At 42.6% G+C, this 22,093-nt stretch overlaps 1 protein-coding gene across 1 annotated transcript; it reads left to right on the top strand.

Annotated features, from left to right (window-relative positions):
- Positions 1 to 4,246: 4,246 nt before the first annotated feature.
- Positions 4,247 to 21,912, top strand: LOC142652032 (programmed cell death 1 ligand 2-like). The gene is made up of 6 exons (XM_075827404.1): positions 4,247 to 4,326; positions 6,348 to 6,707; positions 9,836 to 10,126; positions 12,282 to 12,377; positions 14,574 to 14,720; positions 21,623 to 21,912. Exons 1-6 carry the CDS (start codon positions 4,263 to 4,265, stop codon positions 21,673 to 21,675), a joined length of 1,011 nt encoding a protein of 336 aa, XP_075683519.1. The 5' UTR covers positions 4,247 to 4,262; the 3' UTR covers positions 21,676 to 21,912.
- The last annotated feature ends 181 nt before the right edge of the window (positions 21,913 to 22,093 follow it).

The raw sequence follows: 22,093 nt of genomic DNA, 5'->3' as shown, positions 1-22,093 counted from the left end.
CCATGACCATCTTGAATTAAATATGCTTGGTGACGAAAGGCATATATGTAATGAATGGTTATGATGGTATATATATGTACAAATGTAGCAGTATGGCTGTATGGGTGATATTATGCATTGACATATAGCATCTATATATCTCCCTCGCTAAATGTTCCACATTGTATCCATGTGTACAGAACTCATCAATTTATCTAGATTTGGATTTTGTTTTGGGAATTTATCCCTTTTATGTGGTGGATTGGCATGATGTTATCATGCACTAGCTTTGAGTGGCTAGGATGCCTTCTGTATTGTCATCCGTTACTACCCCGAGAAGTGGACCCGCCCTCTCTGAGGACGAGTCTCGCCCTTTCCTAACGAGCCGTTCCCTGCAGCTTTCCGAACGCCGGCATCCCCTGGTGGTTGTTGCGGCGGTGATTGGCTGGGCGGATCACATGTTCCGCCTCGCTCTGAACGGCCGTTTGTCACAGGTGACGTCCAAGTCCTGGGTTGGCTAGCAGGGTGGCATGGTCGGAACGAGAGGGGAGGAGTGTTTTTTTATATTAACTCTCAATCCTATCTATGGCGTGTCGCTGATATCAAGTGCGAACACGCCATGTTGCACATCTAATAACTGATATGAATTATCTCTGGCACAATGGTCAGCATCATCGAATCTTAAGTAGACCCCTGATGATATGGGGTATAGAAAGGCGTAGGGTCAGGACAGTGAAGGAATGAGTGCAGTTGACAGCATACTTAGATCATACAGCCCATCACTTTGGACACTCAGGGAATGCCCTGTCTGTCAACATTGTAAAGCACACGTTACCACCGATATCAATATAAGCGTGTTCATCCATAGGGTTCACAATTGGATCAGCCGATGAACTCATATCGTTTTTTCTCGTTATAATTTTGAGCACATTGGGTTATGACAGGAGGGATTTTATCCCTGTTTTTAACTAGATATTTAATAAAAATTGTTTTACTCTACTAAAGTCTATCAGTGAATTGTAATAATTAAATTGTAGGAGCACAATAATTTATAATTTATAAATATACAGTGAAAAATTGCTTATTGGGACAGTAACAAAAGCAGGTTTCTCATGATATTTTATGTTAGTTGCCATCTTTTACAATGCTATAAGGATTTCCTAAATGCTGGCGCTTTGTAAGCTTAAATATGCAACTCTAACAAAGGTGCAAGTATCAATGACTGCTTGACAGAAATTGCCAATGTAGTCCTAGGCTTCAGTGTGTATTCTGTCATATACAATAGTCACATGACCAACATGGTTCTTAGAGTAATATTGCAATACTAATTATCATTATTTTACTGTACAAACTTTCCATATATTCGGATGTTGTTATTCAATGAATGAAGAAAGTATTGTAAAAAATGTAAAAGCAGTGCCCATTGTTATAATGCTTCATTCACTTATTACCATAGTTTTAGTGATGCACAACTATTATATTCATGCAAACATAGCATTTTATGTTTATGAGGTACCTGCATTCAGGAACACACCGACCATGAGATGAGGTTTTGTCTAGCCTTAGATGGTGACCTAATTTAGGGACACCCAGTTTGCAGTTATGCTCCCTTGAACGGATTAAAGGGAACCTGTCATGTTGAAGATGCAGTCTGATCTGCCGGCATTATGTTATAGAGCAGGAGGAGCTGAGCAGGTTGATTTATGGATTTGTGGGAAAATATTCTGTATAACTTATAATTTATTGAGCTAAACCTCTGCTCAGTCTGGGCTTAGGAGTCCAGTGGGCGGTCTCAAAATTATATATCAATCTGCTCGGCTCCTTGTGCTCTATAACATGCTGCCTGCAGATTAGACTGTATTTTCAATGTGAGAGCCTATTTTAGCAGAATGTTTTCATTCCTGAATTGACGCAATCAGTGAGCCATAACATATTTAATTTTCCCTCAATTGAGCCATATGTGGGCTTGTTTTTCGTTGGATGAGTTATTTTTTTTAATAGAACCATTTTCAGGTAGATATAAATTATTGATTAACTTTTTTTAAAAATTTGAAAGGGGTAATGAGAAAAAAAATTTGCCATAGTTTTTTTGCATTTTTTATTTACGTTATTCCCTGTGTGGTTTCAATAACTGTTAACTTTACTATACAGGTGGTTACAATTGCAGCAATACCATATATGTGTGATTTTTTTTTAAACCACCTATGGAAAACAAAATTACTTTGTATGGAAAAAAATGTTTTTATTTCTTTTCTTTTTTGTAATAAACTTTATTCAAATCAATTTTTTTTATTTTGTCCCACTAGGGGATTTCACAATGCAATCTACTGATCGCTTTCATAATGCTTTGGTATACTCAGTATACCAAACCATTATTGGTTGTCAGTCATAAACTAACAGGCAATTTATTAGACCATGCCTCTGGTACTGCTTAATAGGCATATAGCTATGGCAGCCTTGGGACCTTTGTTAGGCCCCCAGTTGCCTTTACAACCCATCAGCACCCCTTTCCTCTGTCTATCCCCCCCTAGATGCCGCGGCCGCTATTGACCGCGGCATCTAGGGGGTTAATGGAGTAGAAGTACTCCAGGGTCTTCCCTGTGATCGCTGCTGTATAGTAACAGTGCAGACACAGGAATCTGCAGCGGCATTCAGCGCTGGCAGTCAGTTAATGCGGCCACCATTTAAAAACGGAGGCTCACAGTTAATTGCCTACCGCTGCAATGTATAAAGTCATTTAGTGGTAGTCAAGTGGTTAAACATTGCCACAGATTTGTGTTTTTAACAAAATAAATAAGATTTATCTACTGGGAGTGGTCATGTTGCCAACCTAATTATTTATTTTTTCTGGACAACTTCACACAAAAAAAAATCATAGACAGCCAAACATTTTTATGGACAAATTGGAAAAACCTAAATGGATCATACAGGTGATAAGTAATATATGTAAATTGTTTAGATACTAATAAAAAACACATTATTAGCATTTTCTGTGTACTGTAAAATTATGAGAATTACAATCATAATAACCTGTACAAGCAGCACCTGCTTGAATGTTTTTTTCCACAATTCAAATGTATCACCTATCCACCGCTAGGACACCCATCAATTCTTTTTCACTGCATGACTGCAGTGAGGAGGAGCTGGAATGGAGCTGCGGATGAGCATGTGTAAAATGTCTATGAGGGTGATTTAAACAGCCGAGCACTGTACTCACCCGTCTCCGTCAGTCCCATATATTAATGGAGCAGAACTGTGCTTGCTCAACCGTCGTTCCATTCAAAGTACTCCTCACTGTGGCCATGTACAGAGAAGGAACAGACCTTACTTGGATCAGGTACCCTGTGGTTAATCACACTCAGTAACACCCTCACCCAATTATTAACCATGTTGGTGGTGTATTTACACATGCCAGTTTTGTAGAGTTTTGTATCATGATTTTTGCAAAATTACAGCAAAAAACACCACATTTGGCATATGTGTCACGATGCGGGGTGTGGACACACTGGGCCATACCGCGTAGCGGGATGGCAGTTGGCCAAATGGGTAAAGTACAGAGTCTATACTTCAGAGAGGATACCTGAGGCAATGTAGACAGTAGTAAGGCAGGCACGGCTGGGACCAGGCGGCAGGTAGACGTCAGGCGTGATGTAGCAGAACAGGCGTGGAACGCAGCACAACACGGCAACAGCTCAGCACGGCACTAGATCAGGATAGCACGGGAACAGGATACAGGATACGGGAACAGGGAACACTAGGGAGCTGGAAGACACTAGGGGACCATTAGCACAACAAACTCTGGGTAACATACAACGCTCTGGCAAGGAACAAGAGGGCAGAGCCCCTTTTATAGCCCAGAGCATTCTGGGCTAGATTGCAGACTTCCCGCAATTATGCGCGCACTGGCCCTTTAAGGCCATGCACGCTTGGGCGTGCGCGACCTCTGGAGACGGTGTCGATATCTGGAAGTGAGTGCCGGCGCCTCACAGGAGGACGACGCTGCAAGCAACTCGGATGTCCATGGCCACGGCCGTCGAGGGGTAAGTCAGAACAACGGGCCGTGGCCATAGACGTTACAATATGTAAATATACCTGGCCAGCATCTTTGAGTGGAAAAGGTGGCAACCCTAAAACCAGAGTAACCAGACCAACCTTTTTAATATTTGATTTAACATATTTTACTGAACATATGTTTTATTAATGCTTCTACTTACTGTTCACAAAACTTTGTGCAGTATCTGACAGACTGTACTAAGTTATTGTTTTTGTGTTCTAGGCTCCAGATGGCTGTACATAGCAATTTTCTGATTTCTGTGCTTTTGTGGAATTATTTCACCATCATAAGCGGTAAGAAGTTAATTTTCTTCTACTCATTACCTGCTAGAATGTGTAGGTACTAGAACGCTCTAGTATTTATTAAGATATTTTTTTCTACATAAAAAGAATAAGGTTCCATTTATACTAGTATTATGGCCTTTGTTCATGTGTTAAAACTTCAGAATTTAAAGATTAAAAAGTCAGAATTTAAAGTTTGAAAAGTCCGAATTTATAAGTTAGACCTATTAGACAGTGTTTACACATGGCGGTATTAACAAGTTTTTTCCATTGCGGTTTTATGCCTTTAAAGAGGACCTGTCACTGGGTCATATAAGTTAAATTGACTGAATAGTGCTTTCTCCCTGATTAAAGTGCTATTTTTCTTTTATTCCTGACCCCCCCTCCCCGTTCCAGAGATATGGCCCATCATTGTGTTGGCTAATGCTAATTTACTGTAGTTAGCCAACAGGGTGTGAACCAACCTCCAGCTGCCTTGAGCTGATTGGTCAGCATCAAAAGCAGGGAAGCTAGCTCCACTGCATTGGCTAACTACAGTATATAGGGAGCCAACATCGGGCCATATCTCTGGAACATCCCATAGAAACTGCAGCCATTTTTAAAGAAACACAAAATGTTTTCAAATGCGTTACACCATGCGGTTTAGTGCGGTTTTCTGCCGCCACGTCTGTACGTACCCTTGCTAAAATTTGGAGCTTATGTTTTATTTACTTAGTTATATTTGGATTCAGTGATTGGAGATCCCAGACGTCTGTGATCTTATACCCCAGACCTCACAGTGATCTCAGACCCCACAGTGATTTCATACCCCAGACAGATCCCGCAGAAATTCTATACCCCTCAGAGCGATTATTGCACTGAACTATCATGATGGCATGGGAAAACGGGGAATGCATAATCCAGCGGGGAGGTTCCATGGCGCTAGAGGCATAACTTGAAGCTCTTGGGCGCCAATGCAAAATCTGTAACTGGCTTCCACTTAGGGTATGTGCACACGATAACGACCATTACGTCTTAAATTACGGAGCTGTTTTCAGGAGAAAACAGCTCCTGCATTTCAGACGTAATTGCTCGTACTCGCGTTTTGCGAGGCGTCAATTACGGGCGTAATTTGGAGCTGTTCTTCATTGGATTCAATGAAAAACGGCTCAAATTACGCCCCAAGAAGTGTCCTGCACTTTTTTGCCGAAGCAGTCATTTTACGCGTCGTCTTTTGACAGCGACACGTAAAATTAAAGGTCGTCGGCACAGTACGTCGGCAAACCCCTTGAAAGCAATGGGCAGATGTTTGCCGACGTATTGAAGCCGTCTTTTCAGGCGTAATTCGAGGAGTAAAATGCCTCGTTTACGCCTGAAAATAGGTCGTGTGAACCCAGCCTTACCATGTGCCATTTATAATGCTGATATCTTTTTATGTGTCAGAGAGGACTTTGGGCCCCCCTTAGACACAAAGGCCAGGGTGCAACTGCTACCTCTGCACCTCCCCATAGCTACACCCCTGTATAGTGCAGTATTTGATAAAAATATATATATATATTTTTAGCCAAAGCCAAAAGTGGATCCTAAAGGGAGGAAAATGATACAGGAATGACTTAGGGCTCATGCACATGACTAAATGAATGATCAGTGTGGTACAGATCTGTAATACAGCACCCATAGAATGCTATGGACCTACGTCCTACACTGTACCTTAGTGCGCCTCAGATTTTATATGTGAGAAAAAAAAGAACATAGCATTTGCATCCCTTTTGACAGTATACGCTTTGTTTTTAAATGTATACAAGAGCTGTATTACCAAAATGTTATGTGAACTTAGCCTTAGGCTTTTTTCACATGGTCATAAAACGTTCACATTTTAGAGGAGTCCAGGTGTTGCGGCCGTAAAACGGATACTAGTATGCAGACGTGTGACAGTCGTGACTCTGGAAAAGTCTTTCGTTTTTGCTTAGTATTTGTTCACCACACAGAATATGAAATTTATCATTTAAAAATGCATCACTGTTTCCTGGCATGATATTTGTTTTATATTTCAGCGTTATTTACAGTGCGGGCCAGGAAATCTCATTACATTGTGGAGTATGGGAGTAATGTCTCAATGGAATGTCAATTCACAATGGACATGGGAACACATGTTGAAAATTTGAAGGTTTTATGGCAACATAGCAGAGATAAAATGAACAGTGTTGAAGTAGCAAAGTATATAAATGGCAAAGATATTGAAATATTGCAAGGCAAGAACTTAAGTGGCCGCATGAAGATTCTGTCATATGAACTGCACAAGGGCTATGCCATTCTTCACATCAGTAACGTAAAGATGACTGATGCAGGTCAATATTTATGCATAATATCTTCTGATGGATCAGACTATAAAGTAATGGATCTGGACGTGCAAGGTAATGACTATTCTATGACGTCACACACATATGGCTTAATAACAGATTAGGCAAATATAATTCAACATTGCTTGCTTATTAATTGGAGATTGTGAAAACTATAGATATTTTCCCTCTCCGACCTCTGCACTGTGTGCACCTTAGTTTTGTTGCTTTCCTACACTTCAAAAATACTGGTTAGGCTTTATAAACACCACATTCAGCCTATATGTTCAATGTATCAGTGCTACCTAATATATGCTCCAGATATATGCAATTGCACGCCTATACAGTTTCAAATGACTGTCACTGATTCCCAGAGTAAAAAATGTATACAGTGTGGTAAACTTTTTTTTGCGGGATCCATTTGTATTGAAAACTTTGTCAACTATGCGTTTCATTACAGATGAAAAAAAGATAAACTGACGTATATCGGTTACATTTATACCAAAAATTACACTCTTTTGGCATACACCTGGCCAATGAACCCTGTTGGCACATTAGACATTTGTCGGGAGCATCTTTAAGCATAGATTGTAAAGGATCTGCCAGGCACAGCTTCGGGGTTAACGCCCATAGGTAATCAGTCTTCACCTGAGTATACGTCTCTGAGACTGACTCCAGCTTCCACCACTCAGGCTGGCAGGCTTAGGAGTGGGAGAGCCTATCGCAGCCTGGCCAGACTCAGCTAGCTCCCGCCCTCTGTCTATTTATACCTGCCTTTCCTGTTCCTCCTTTGCTTGTGATTCTTCTCGTGTTGTTTCCTGGCCCAGCTACAGCTTCTGACTATTTGATCCTGCTCCATATTGACCCCGGCTTACTGACTACTCTTCTGCTCTGCGTTTGGTACCTCGTACACTCCTGGTTTGACTCGGCTCGTTCACCTCTCTTGTTGCTCACGGTGTTGCCGTGGGCAACTGCCCCATTTCCCTTAGCTTTGTGTACCCTTGTCTGTTTGTCTCGTGCACTTACTGAGCGTAGGGACCGCCGCCCAGTTGTACCCCGTCGCCTAGGGCGGGTCGTTGCAAGTAGGCAGGGACAGAGTGGCGGGTAGATTAGGGCTCACTTGTCCGTTTCCCTACCCCTATCATTACATAGATGCTGAATATACAGGCCGAACGTGGTGTGCAGTGGCGTAAGTACCGCTATAGCAGCCGTAGCGGCTGCTACAGGGCCCGCAGCATGAGGGGAGGGCCGTTCCACCCGCCGGTACGGGCCCCCCCACCATGGCCGGAGGCTCCGTTAGCAGCTGCTATGGCTGCTACAGCGCGACGCCACTGAAGGGGTTGTTCCTACAAAAGACATGCATGCCCTATCCACAGGATAGGGGATACATGTGTGATCGCTGGGACGCCCAGCGATAAGGAGAACGGGGGACCAAAAGTCCCTCGAAGTTCTCCATGACAAATCTCAGACTTCCGGGGTCTGTCTGCAGCTCCATAGAAATGACTTGCGCACCGGTCACGCTTGTGCGCATGCGTGACCAGCGCTCCTTTCATTTTTATTGAACTGCACAGATTCCGGAAGTCCGAGGTTTATCATTAAAGAAAAAACACTAATCCAGAAGTTGTTATACATCCTAAAAATAGTAGTGATCCCTCACCATATTTAAAGAGTTCTCTCATCATGACAACCTCACAACATAGAGGGGAAAGCAGTCCCCACTCAGGACCCCTTCTATGTGGCAGACCCGGTGCGTCCATGTGTTACATGGGCGGTCAGTCGCTTGATTGACCGGTATATAAAGCTAGATTAAAACTATAAACATTTAAACGTGTGGTTGTCTGTGGCTTCCCCTGACAATAACAGCTGATAGCAGGGGTTAGAGAAGCCAGACTCCTTTATAAAAAGGTTTTTTCATCAGAAAACTAAATTTTTTAACTGATTGTATACATGGTTCAAAGATTTTTTTTTTTATTGAGAAGTTTGATACCGATTACATTTTTAGTTAAATTTAGACCCATTTCTACATAAAACCTTCATATCTCAGATGTGATACTGCGATATACTGAGATATCGGGTGCAAATTTTCTTTCTTTTTGGTCTTTTTTTTTCCTATTAATGACTTTGTAATAGCTACACATTCTTTTAGGCACATAGAGTTGAGTGAAAGAAGTCTAGACTGTTAGGTCACCGTTCTTTAGAAAATTGCAATTCCCAGTACTAAGAATTACTTAAAATGATCTCTTATTGCAAACAAATATTATTATTTTTTTACAAAAAATAACATCACTTGTTATGAACTGTCCACAATCCCCAGCCAGAAACATTGTGATTATGCAGATAAGCAGCAAGGCAACACTCTATTACTGTCAGTGGAGGGTTGGAATTTCTGGAGAAAAGCACCGATCATCCCTTGATATGCTGATTCACTAGTGAGCAAATGTCGATGACTTGTGAACAGCTGTGCATAAGAATACGGAGTTACAGTGCCTAGAAATGTTCCATCTGGATTTTACATACATGATTGGACTTGACAGTAGTAAGAAGTATCTACCCAAAGCCACACCATTGCATTACATTGACCTGTAAATGCTGGAAATGCATTGGTGGGAATGGGACTGAGCAACGTTGCTTCAATGCATCTCAGGACGACCTGAGAGTTGGGATGCTCTCATGTTATGGTAGTATTAAATGATGTTGATTTTACAGCAACAGGATGTCAACAATTATTTTTTCCCATCCACATAAGATAAATGTCAGCTGATATGTGACAATCTGAAGTGCATGGGGTCAGCCTGTCCACCATCAGGAGGAGACAAGGATCAGGCCTTATCTTTTGTTCTCCCAAGAGAGGTTTTTAGCAGCAACTCATTCCTGTCTATCTATTGACATAAACATGCATGCTCGTAAGACAGTGTTCTAATGGAATCGACAAAACTGGCAACATGTGAAGAGCATGATGCAAATATAGCAAATTATAAAATTATACATTCTCCTGCTATGTGATATTGGTGTATATAATTCAGCTCAATTTTCTAACAGATTTTTAGAATCAGTTCACTCAAAGGTAAAATTGGGGTCTAAGCCCAACAAAACCACTTGATCCAACCAATTGTTAAACGTGTCATTGTTTTCTACCCCTGCTCATACCCATCCTACCCAATGTACTAGTGGTATAATACAGTATGATATTCTTCTTTCCCCAGCTCCATACAAGGAAATAACAGCACAAGTTAAAGATGTGGTTAATTCCTCTGGAAAGACAGTCAGGGAAGTTTCCTGTCAATCATTTGGATATCCGGAGGCCAAGGTCACCTGGATGGTAGACAAAGAGAATCTCACGGTGGTCCATAACATTAGCCACATACTTACTGCTGACGGACTGTTCACTGTCACCAGTGTAGTCAGAGTCCCAGCCACATCTAATAGAACATTCACTTGCACCTTCTGGAATGAAATCACTGGTAATGCAACATCTCTCACTTTTACTGTATCAGGTAATCACGGTTTTCTGAACCTCTCAACATTTATATCTTTGGCCTGAATTTATTTAGACTTATTTTGTCTTTTCTTAATCCTTAAGTTTTCTCTTGTTATTGACAAAGCAACATGACCATCGTACACAGTTTATCTAGGGTACTGTAGGATCTCAATAACCCTTTACTTAAAGATGAAGATGAGTTATCTGAAACAGAACAACGGCTTCATGCACATGGCTGTGATATGGCCCCCATAGAAGTGCATGGGGCCTTACTGTACCTAAAAAATAATGCTGACATATTCCATGGAATGCCATATATACAGAGTTATTCTCCCCTAGAAGCAATGGTTCTCTGCAGTGTGCATAAAGCCTAAGCATCTCAAGTGAAAGGCATTCAAGTTGAGGTGCCTCAATTGCATTTTTATAGCACATAGCTCCATTACAAGTTATCCCTACGAGACTCAGGGAGCCTGCATCGATGCAGGTTCTCTCTGTCCACGGGAAGTGTTTGGCTGTGATATAAATATGCTTTATATTATTTATTTACCCCCTTAACATGTATAGTAATCATCTACAAATGTATTCATGTAATGTAGTTTAAAGAGGATCGGTCGTTAGTTAAGTAATGCCCAATCTCCTGGCTAATCTAATAGGCGCTGTCACACTGATAATGCCAGTGAAAATTGTGTCCCAAAAAGTTTATTATTTTAAAAGTTATTAGCTTTTTTCTAAATATGCAAATGAGGCTATACTAGACAAGTGGGTGTCAACACCAGCGATTCTCCTGAGGTGGAGCTACCGAGCAGCCTCTGACGCTGTCCTATCAGTATAATGCTGCTTCACACAGTGTGAGAGACAGAGGCTGGAGGGGAGGGGATCACTTTAAACAGCCATATCTCTGGCTGTCGACCACCCAGAACAGTGGTTTTTGTGGCACATAAAAGAGGAGATTCTAATCGTTCATATGGCATGCAGTTCTAACTGTGAAACAATCGGAGGTATTACCAGTTGAAAACACCGTTGGGAATGGAAGCTGTATACTATATTATCACACTGTGTTGCTGGGCTGGGAAGAGGAGAAATGTGTCACGATCTGTGGGTATGTGGACCCACTGGGTCGTACCGCCGTAGCGAGATAGCAGCTGGCCAAACAGTGTACCAAGTCAATGTCTTTATAGTTCAAGCACAAGGGTACCTGAATAAGTTCAGACAGTAGTAACGGCTAGGCTCAGATGGGACCTTGGCAGCAGACACTAGGCAAGGTGTAACACAGCAGGCGTGACCGATGGCACAACACGACTCCAACTTTCAAAGGCACAGGAACAACGGTAGCATGGGATACAGGATACAGGTACGGGAACACTGGGAACAGGATAACACTAAGGGACCATTTGAAAGACTAACACGGGTAAACACAACAACGCTCAGGCAATGATTGAAAGGGCAGAGTCCTTTTTATAGTCCAGGGTGATCATGGGTTAATTGATGATTATTTTCATGTGCGCGCTGGCCCTTTAAGGCCAGGCACGAGTGTGCGTGCGCGCCCTATGGGACACAGCAGAACGGAGAGGAAGTGAGCTCTTGCGCCTCCTGGGGAGGAGATGCGGGCCAGCAGTCACAGATCCATGGCTGCAGCTGTCGGGGGGTGAGTAATCCCTACGGGCCGCAGCTGTGGATGCTACAAACTGTATGAGTTGATTGGACAGCGCCATACAGAAAACATTACACCGCCCAGAGTGAAAAGAAAGAGTCACCTCCCATTTGGCAAGTATAGCCACATTAGCATACTTAGAAAAAGCTCATAACTTTGCAAATAATAAATGTTTTAAAAAATAAATAAAAATCACACTGTAGTTATCAGCATCATAGCGCCTATTAGATTAGTTAGAAGATAGGGAATTAGTAAACTAGTGACAGAGCCTCTTTAAGTATTGATTTTAGACTACATTATCAACTCCACTGTAATTATAATTCATTGCTGACCCTGACCAGCAAGGCGCCTTTCTCCATAAGGCTATCATTTGTCAACAACAAAGAATAAAATATGAAAAAGTCCAAGGTGGTGTGCATACTTGAATTATATGTTTATACTATAGCACAGAAGGCCACATACAGTGTATGTAATTGTTTATTCTTTAATGTAGTTATTTTTATTTAATTATCTTTTTCAGAAAATGTGAAAAAGGAAAAATCTCAAGAATGGAAATTTACATTTGCCAGTTTGGCAATATTAATTGCAATGGTTTTTCTCTTGACAGTAGTGTACAGTAAGTCAATTATTATTATTTGTATAGATACATTTGTTTCTCTGTACAGGTAGGGAACCTGTGCTGTTCTAAGTTCATTCTCCTATTCTCTTCATATCTTGTACACTTTCTCACATTATTCTCTTCATATCTTGTACACTTTCTCACATTAAAAATATTGGTAAAGGCTATGTACTGTAATTGTTTTTTTTAATGTTCCAATGAATCTAAAAGGAAAAATGAAGCAACTTTGAAAATAGGCTCTCTTAAATGTTTTTGTTTTTTTTTACCATTGTGTTACAGCTCCTTCCCTACGCAGTTGCATCTATACATTTTGAACCCTTACATTATGGGCAGCTGTGTCATGTGATCTCAGTCTGACCACCAAAATAGACCATGCTCTCATGTGTAGACAGGAGGTCACTCTCCCCTGTGTGCCTGAGTACACACTGGGCGGATAGGCTCCATAAAACCCCTTGTGTGCCACAGGGAATTCCGGGTGAAAAACCGCACCAAACTGTGGTGCAATTTTACGGCCAGAATGTCCGCTCCGGAAAACTGCAGGCCGATCTCCTGGGATGACGTTTCATCCCAGGAGACAGCTGCAGCCTGTGAGTGGCTGCACCGGCGGTCACATGGGATGAAGCATCATCCCAGGAGGCCGCCCTCTGATGTCATCCAGGCCAGCCTCCCGGGTTGATGTTTCATCCCATGTGACCGCTGCTACAGCCTGTGATTGGCTGCAGCGGTCACATGGGATGAAACGTCCTCCCAGGTGACTGCACTGGAGGGAGGAACACAGACTTCTGGGTAAATATGAGATTTTTTTTTCTGAGTTGCATTTTTTGTGACGAAATCGCTGCAAGCCCGCCGCAAGAAACGCATCAACTGCTATTTGTTGCAGGATTTACCTTCCCATTGAATTCAATGGGGAAAACTCACAACAAATTAGCAGCATTTACGCAAGTACAATTGACATGCTGCGGAATAAAATTTCTGAGCGTTTTTTCTGCTCAGTATTTACGCAGCGTGTGGATGACATTTATTTTATGTCATCCACTTTGCTGCTACTGTATTTGCTTCAGATTTTTCGCAACTAACGCAATGTGTGAACTGACCCTGTAGACGACAATATGTGAACTGACCCTGTAGATAACATCCTGTGAACTCCAGGATTACATCATCATCAATCAAACCTCTCCTGGCACCTCTGAGACACCTCACCTCCCAACCCAGCTCCACCCTCCTTGTAACTCTTTATGTCTCTTTATGCATATAGTGCTGATAGAGATGTGATTTCTGCCCTATCTAAGGGACCAGGAGTGCAGTGATATAATACATGAGTCCTTACAATGATTAGCTGCAGAGTTATAGAACTCTCCTGACTCACATTACCTGTCTATACTATCTGTGAGTGCTGTGTGCAGAGTTCAGTGTATTTCTATGAGATGCTGCTCCTCACTGCCTTCTGTGTAAAAACGGACACAAGAAGGACACATGCTGAGCTGCATCACATAGGATAAACTAAGACCCTGCAGCTAGGGGACAGAAGTTCTATGTCACTGATCTATTACTTGCTGCACTTAGATTGGATCTAGAGCAGCACAAGTGCAGTGTGATGAGACTATGCCCCCTCTGCCTCTGCAAAGACAGAAGCATCATGGGAAATGTAGGCTGCATTAGGGGACCATATCAGAAGGGAAGAAGGAACCAAGGTGGCAGACAACCCATAAATGCCACATTAACTAAAACAGGTATACACAAGGCATACACAAGAGCCTCTATTTTATTCTTTAATAATAGCCTATGCTGCACTATAGGCAAAAACAAATTTCTGGAGTACTTTTTAAGTTTATTTGTAAAGTTGCTTCATTTTTCATTTTAGATGCATAAGAGCAATAAAGAAAGTGATTGGGGAGGTACAAATATCCTTTAACACATTAAAAAAACTATTTATTTTGACCATGCAGAGTCACTATTTTGTTTCTATCTCAGAAAGAAAATCACTAATGACCACAGTTTTTCCTGTCACAATGTTTATATTTTACATTTCCAATATTTTCCCCTATTATTTGCTATTATAGATTTTCTACCTCAAATGCTAGTAAGTACTGTACACTAATGCCTAGATGCCTATGTTAGAAAAAAGTAGTATGTGGACTTTATTTAGTTTTGATCATTTTCTTGGTATTTGACTTTGCTTTTTCAAACTTTTAGCACAATGCAGAAGATTTCATCACAAAAAGACAAACTCACACAACAACATATGTGCAAATGAAGCTCCTACTATTAATGCTAATATGTCATCAAAAAGCGAATATTCTAGCAATCATTCTGGAAACAAATCTAAGAACACAATTATTGGTAAATACTCTAGGGTTTTTTTTCACATTATATATGTATTCTAATGTAACTAATGTATATAAATTTCCTCTCTCAGTTGAATGTCTGGCCATTCCACTACTCCAAAGAAACTTTTTTGATTTAAAAAAAAGAAAGATTTTCATACTCTCTGTTGTCCATAATATATTATCCTTGATCTAGAGAAATATCTCCTGATTCAAATTCTTACCACAGGACCTGATGAACCTGCATTACACTCACACTTCTCATAAAATGTACACGTGGCTATTATGTGGCCATTGTCTATTTACATTAAGATCTCATACCTATACAGTCATATGGACATCATAAAGGGGAAACCCCTCGTTTGTGATCCCCTCTGAGCCAGAGCAGAGAGCCACTAGAAAAAGCATCGCCTTCTCTGAAAGCGTTAACAAGACCGTGCATTACATGTTTGACAATGAATTTGAACAGGAGTTGTGCAACATTTCATTTCACCTGGAGAGAAATCTCCCCCCACCATATCAATGACTGCCAGGGCAGCTTTATTCTCACAAGGGGTTAGAATGGAAAAACCCTTTTAACTAGAAGGATTATTGGTTTAAGGTGGCCAGAGAGATCAGGGTAATGGACTTATTAGTCAGTTTATACGGGTCATAGCTGGCGGTCTCCCACCCATGACCCCTTTTATGAGGCACAATGGGGAGTTGCTTTGGTGGACTCAGCCTGTCCATGCGTTGCATGAACCGCCATTTGTTTGAATGGTCGGCAAGTAATGCTACATTCCTTCTGTATTGCCAAATTCAGCTTCCCCTGGTGATACCAACTGATCGCTGGTGGTTAGGGAAACTGACAACTCCTTTCAATTTCTTAAAGCATGTTATATTTATGTTATAGATCTTTAATATTTGCTCACCCTTTTTAGGACAGTATTTTCAGTCTTAAAGGCTATGGACATCTTTGTAGCAATTTATTTATTTATTTTTTTAAATGGCAGTGTATATATTTTATTAGATAAAACTATTTACAATTGGTTTTAATTAAAAATGTTATAGGGTTTGTCATCTGCAGCTTATATGTTTTACAATGCCATACAAGTTGCTGGATGCCGTTCAATGGTCCCTGTCAGCTTTTCTCCAGACCCTCTACTAAGCACTCATTTAAGCTCAATTCTGATAAAAATTTTTTAACTAAAACCAATTGTAAATATGTTTTACTTGATAAAATACATACAACGCAATAAAAAAAAATTGCTTAAAAGTTGTTTAATAGCCTTTAAAGCAGGGGTCTCAAACTCGGCCAGGTAAGTGCGCCACATATAGAAAAAATGGGAAGTTGACGGGCCGCACTACTTTCAAATTTGATACAATACAAAGTTATTGTTAATGAATTACTTATTTGATCTACTATAACACTATATTACTATAATAATAATAATACTACATTACTATAATAATACCGCTAGGTTTAAAATTTGAGATTTTTCTCCATGTTCTTATTTCAACAATCCAGTTTTCCAGTTTAAGTGTCGCTAAATGCAGTTCGGTGGCTCAGTTAGAAGTGTTTGGCAGAAACACATGTCAAGATTGGGCAGCCCCATTTTAGATACTGCCACAGTGCCCTCTGTAAATGCTGCCACAGTGCCCTCTGTAAATGCTGCCACAGTGCCCTCTGTAGATGCTGTCACAGAGTCCTCTGTAGATGCTGTCACAGAGTCCTCTGTAGATGCTGTCACAGAGTCCTCTGTAGATGCTGCCACAGTGCCCTCTGTAGATGCTGCCACAGTGCCCTCTGTAGATGCTGCCACAGTGCCCTCTGCAGATAATGCCACAGTGCCCTCTGCAGATGCTGCCACAGTGCCCTCTGCAGATGCTGCCACAGTGCCCTCTGCAGATGCTGCCACAGTGCCCTCTGTAGATGCTGCCACAGTGCCCTCTGTAGATGCTGCCACAGTGCCCTCTGTAGATGCTGCCACAGTGCCCTCTGTAGATGCTGCCACAGTGCACTCTGCAGATGCTGCCACAGTGCCCTCTGTAGATGCTGCCACAGTGCCCTCTGCAGATAATGCCACAGTGTCCTCTGCAGATAATGCCACAGTTCCCTCTGCAGATAATACCACAGTGCCCTCTGCAGATAATGCCACAGTGCCCTCTGTAGATAATGCCACACTGCCCTCTGTAGATAATGCCACAGTGCCCTCTGTAGATAATGTCACAGTGCCCTCTGTAGATGCTGCCACAGTGCCCTCCGTAGATGCTACCACAGTGCCCTCCGTAGATGCTACCACAGTACCCTCCGCAGATGCTGCCACAGTGCCCTCCGCAGATGCTGCCACAGTGCCCTCCGCAGATGCTGCCACAGTGCCCTCCGCAGATGCTGCCACAGTGCCCTCCGCAGATGCTGCCACAGTGCCCTCCGCAGATGCTGCTACAGTGCCCTCTGCAGATAATTCCACACACACCCTAAGTAGATAGCTCCATTGGGGCTCCCTCTAGGAGTGGAATCCCCAGCCAGAACGTTGCCGACGCTTTGGCTGTGGATTCCTCTACTGTTAGAGCCCCTGACGTCCCTGTCCATACACAGTGACGTCAGAGGATCCTCCTGGACCACAATGTGATATCATCGGCAACCCCAGAGCCGGAGTCCCGGAGCAGAGCACTAGTATAGGCTCTGCGCCGGAACTCTGGGGAAGCAATTAACATCAGTGTCCATATAGAGACGTCAGGGGTTTGCCCAGAGCTGGAGTCCCGGAGCAGAGCCGCTTCTGGCACTCTGCCTGGGATTCCAGCTCTGCTCCTGACATCACTGTCCATATATGGACATGGATGTCAGGGGCAACCCCAGAGCTGGAGTCCCGGGCAGAGCGCTAGTAGGCTCTTCCTGAGACTCCAGCTTTGCTCCTGACATCACTGGGACTCCTGCTCTGGGTATGCCCCTGACATCACTGTCAATGTATGGACAGCGATGTCAGAGGCTTCCCCAGAGTCCCAGAGCAGAGCCTATACTAGCGCTCTGCCCGGGACTCCAGCTCTGGGGAAGCCCCCCAGACATCACTGTTCATACGTGGACAGCGATGTCAGAAGATTTCACAGGGTCCCGGAGCAGAGCCTATACTAGCACTCTGCCCGGGACTCCGCTTTGGGGAAGACCCTGACAACACTGTGCATATATGGACAGCAATGTCTGGGAATTCCACGGAGTCCCGGAGCAGAGCCGATACTAGCGCTCTGCCCGGGACTCCGCTCTGGGGAAGACCCTGACAAACTGTCCATATATGGACAGCGATGTCAGGGAATTCCACAGAGTCCCGGAGCAGAGACTATACTAGCGCTCTGCCCAGGACTCCGGCTGTGGGGAAGCCCCAGACATCGTGTTAATAGTTTGTTTTTTTAGCAATTAAAATACAAAGCAAAAGAACAGAAGAGAAATATAAATCAAATCAATATTTGGTGTGACCACCCTTTGCCATTAAAACAGCACCAATTCTTCTAGGTACATTTGCACAAAGTCATGGATTTTGTAGGATTATAGTCAGGTGAATGATTAATCAATTACACCAAACAGGTGATAATAATCAATTTCCTGTAGCAGAAACAACTGTGTAGGAGGCTTAATACTGGGTGAGGAACAGCCAAACTCTGCTACAAAGGTGAGGTTGTGGAAGACAGGTCCACCATGGCAGACTGACCATAGCAACAAAACACATGGTAGTTATACTCAGGGCCGGTTTTAGACAAAGTGTGGCCCTAGGCAAAGTTAAAAGTGGGGCCCCAAATGCTGAGTCACTGTATCAATAATGCAGTCAATTCAGAAGGCAGAGTGCAGGGAACTGTATCGCTGTTTTCTAACGCGCCAAGGAGTGTTGCAAGCCCCAGAGCATATGTCCCCCCTCTCACACCCAAAAATTATCTATATACATATACAGTTATTAAATCACACCACTATACCAGAAAAAATATTACCAGCATACTGTTACTGATCATAACTCACTATTATAAGACCAATATTACCAATAATAAACACAATATAAAAGGTCCAAATAATACTGCCACACCATAACCACATAGTGACTGAATAATACCCCCATACCGTTACTGAATAATACCGCCACACCAGAACTACATAATGGCTGAATAATACCCCCATACTGTTACTGAATAATACCGTCACACAATAACCACATAGTGACTGAATAATGCCCCCATACTGTTACTGAATACCGCCACACCATAACCTCATAGGGACTGAATAATACCCCATACTGTTACTGTATAATACCACCATACTGTTAGTGAATAATACCACCACACCATAACCATATAGTGATGAGTAATAGCCCCTCCCTTGTATATAGTGCCACACAGCCCCCCTTGTATTTAGTGCCCCACAGCCCCCTCCCTTGTATATAGTGCCACACAGCCCCCCCTTGTATATTGTGCCACACAGCCCTCCTCCATAGTATATAGTGCCACACAGACCCACTCCCTTGTATATAGTGCCACACAGCCACCTCCCTTGTATATAGTGCCACACAGCCCCCTCCCTTGTATATAGTGTCGCCCCTTGCATATAGTGCCAAACAGCCCCCTTTGTATATAGTGCCACACAGCAGCTTCCTCCCTTGTATATAGTGCCACACAGCCCCCTCCCTTGTATATAGTACCACACAGCCCCCCTCCCTTGTATATAGTGCCACACAGCCCCTTCCCTTGTATATAGTGCCACACTGCCCCCTTCTATATAGTGCCACAAAGCTCCCCCCTCCACTTGTATATAATGCCACACAGCCCACCTTGTATATAGTGCCACACAGCCCCCCTTGTATATAGAAGCACACAGCTCCCTCCCCCCTTGTATATAGCTCCACACAGCCCCCCCCCCTTGCATATAGAGCCACACAGCTCCCCCTCCCCTTGCATATCATGCCACACAGCTCCCCCTTCCCCTTGTATATAGTGGCACACATCCCCCCAAAAAATAATTGTACTTACCTAGCCCTGTTACCGTGACGGACGGAGCGCTTCACAGCGTCTGGGCGGGACCATTGCGCAGGCCAGTGTGATGCAGTAATGTCATCATGCCAGCTTGCACAGGGATTCTTCCCAGTGCCTTATAGGCTTCAATTGTATCTGTGACCTGAGGATGCAGATACAATTGAATGTGGCTGTCGCTAGCACCTGGGCAATTGCTCAGTTTGGCCCCCCTAATGCCGGCCCTGGTTATACTGGATCAGCAAGGTCTCTCCCAGGCAAATATTTCAAAGCAGATTGGGGTTTCAAGATGTGCTGTTCAAGTTCTTTTGAAGAAGCACAAAGAAACAGGCAACGTTGAGGACCAAGGAAGCTTAGAGCAGCAGATCAAAGACACATCATGCTTACTTCCCTTTGAAATCAGAAGATGTCCAGCATTGCCATCAGCTCAGAACTGGCAAAAACCAGTGGGACCCACGTATACCCATCCACTGTTCGGAGAAGTCTGGCCAGAAGTGGTCTTTATGGAAGAACTGCAGTCAAAAAGCCATACCTTCGACGTGGAAACTAGGATAAGTAACTCAAGTATGAATGAATACATAGGAACTGGGGTGCAGAAAAATGGCAGCAAGTGCTCTGCACTGATGAGTCAAAATGTGAAATATTTAGCTGTAACAGAAGGCAGATTGTTCGCCGAATGGCTGGAGACCGGTACAATAATAAGTCTTTGCAGGCAACAGTGAAGCATGGTGGAAGTACCTTGCAAGTTTGGTGCTGCATTTTAGTAAATGGAGTTGGGGATTTGGCAGTCAGGATTAATGGTGTCCTCAATGTTGAGAAATAGGCAGATACTTATCCATCATGCAATACCATCAGGGTGGCATCTGATTGGCTCCAAATTTATTCTGCAGCAGGACAACGACCCCAAACATACAGCGAATGTCATTAAGAACTATCTTAAGTGTAAAGCAGAACAAGGAGCTCTGGAAGTGATGAGATCAGGGCTCTGTGGGGGCCATATCAACATCATCGAGTCTGTCTGGGATTACATGAAGAGACAGAAGGATTTGAGGAAGCCTACATCTACAGAAAATCTGTGGTTAGTTCTCAAAGATGTTTGGAACAACCTCCTTGCCGAGTTCCTTCAAAAACTCTGTGTAAGTGCATCTAGAAGAATTGATGCTGTTTTGAAGGCAAAGGGTGGTCACACCAAATATTGATTTGATTTAGATTTCTCTTCTGTTCATTCACTTTGCATTTTGTTAATTGATAAAAAAAAAAAATATATTAACACTTATTTTTGAAAACATTCTTACTTTGCAGCATTTTTCCACATCTGCATAAAACTTTTGCACAGTATTGTGGGTTTTTTTTTTGGGGGGGGGGGGGGGACATATGTCTTGGGGCTTGTACATCTGATGTTTATGGACCTTAGCAATGCCCTGGCTGATGGGGCTGCATCGATGGGTCACTTAACATACCCAGGGATGCAGCTCAAAGCTGCGTGCCAACCACCATGAAGAAAAGTTGGGGGGGGGGGGGGGGGCAAGAAAAAGTTTTGTACCGGCGCCAATAAACCTTTAGCTACGCTCCTGCGGTAACCCGACTTATGCGAAAAAAGTGTCCTTTTGGCAAACAATTGGGTGGTATGCAGTTGTTGACTATGCCTTTCAATACAGAGGCACCCACAAAGAAACATATACCACACTTTATACATCTCTTCAACTCAGGAGCTTATGGGTGATGCATGCACTTGTATGGTATATGTTTGACGCACATATCAAGAGATACTGGTGTATTGTGAACGAACAACGCAATGAGAACAGGGTCTTAGATCTGTGTCAATTCCACTTTTTTAAATAGTAGGCTGCACAATATATTGTTCCTGTAAGATTATTTGTGCAAATAGTTTAAACAATATGTAATTGGTTACGTTCAATTTCATTTTTGCAGATGTAGAAACCCCATCAACAAGACTTACACATTTCCTGAGATCTGTCAAATGATACTACAAGCAAAAATGAATAGAGAATATTTGATATGCACTTTAAGAGAGGAGAATGTTTACTTAAGTGAGGTTGTTATGTGTTTGGCAGGTCCAGAACACTTTACTGATTGGAATTAAGTTTTTGTTTACAGAATAAAAATCATAATAAAAATAAAAAAACTGAGGCATTATTAAAGTTATCAATGGTGAACTCTTAGGCCCTGTTCACAATTCTGCCTGGGAAAATCAGCTGGTTTTTTTTAAGTGGTTTTGCACCATACGTGTTTTTTGACGTGGTGTTTTGCTGCCGTTTTTTTAGTTTTTTTCGTCCTATTTCTTCCACAGACAGTGGGAATAACCGCAAGCATTTTTTGGCGAAAATTGAGGCGAAAAATGCCTCCAGATAGGGCATGTCGCATCTTTTTCCCGCGAGCGCT

Source organism: Rhinoderma darwinii, chromosome 1 (genome assembly GCF_050947455.1).
Source record: "Rhinoderma darwinii isolate aRhiDar2 chromosome 1, aRhiDar2.hap1, whole genome shotgun sequence".
NCBI lineage: Eukaryota > Metazoa > Chordata > Amphibia > Anura > Rhinodermatidae > Rhinoderma > Rhinoderma darwinii.
Note: the sequence above shows the minus strand (reverse complement) of the source record. Positions and strands in the feature narration are given on the sequence as shown.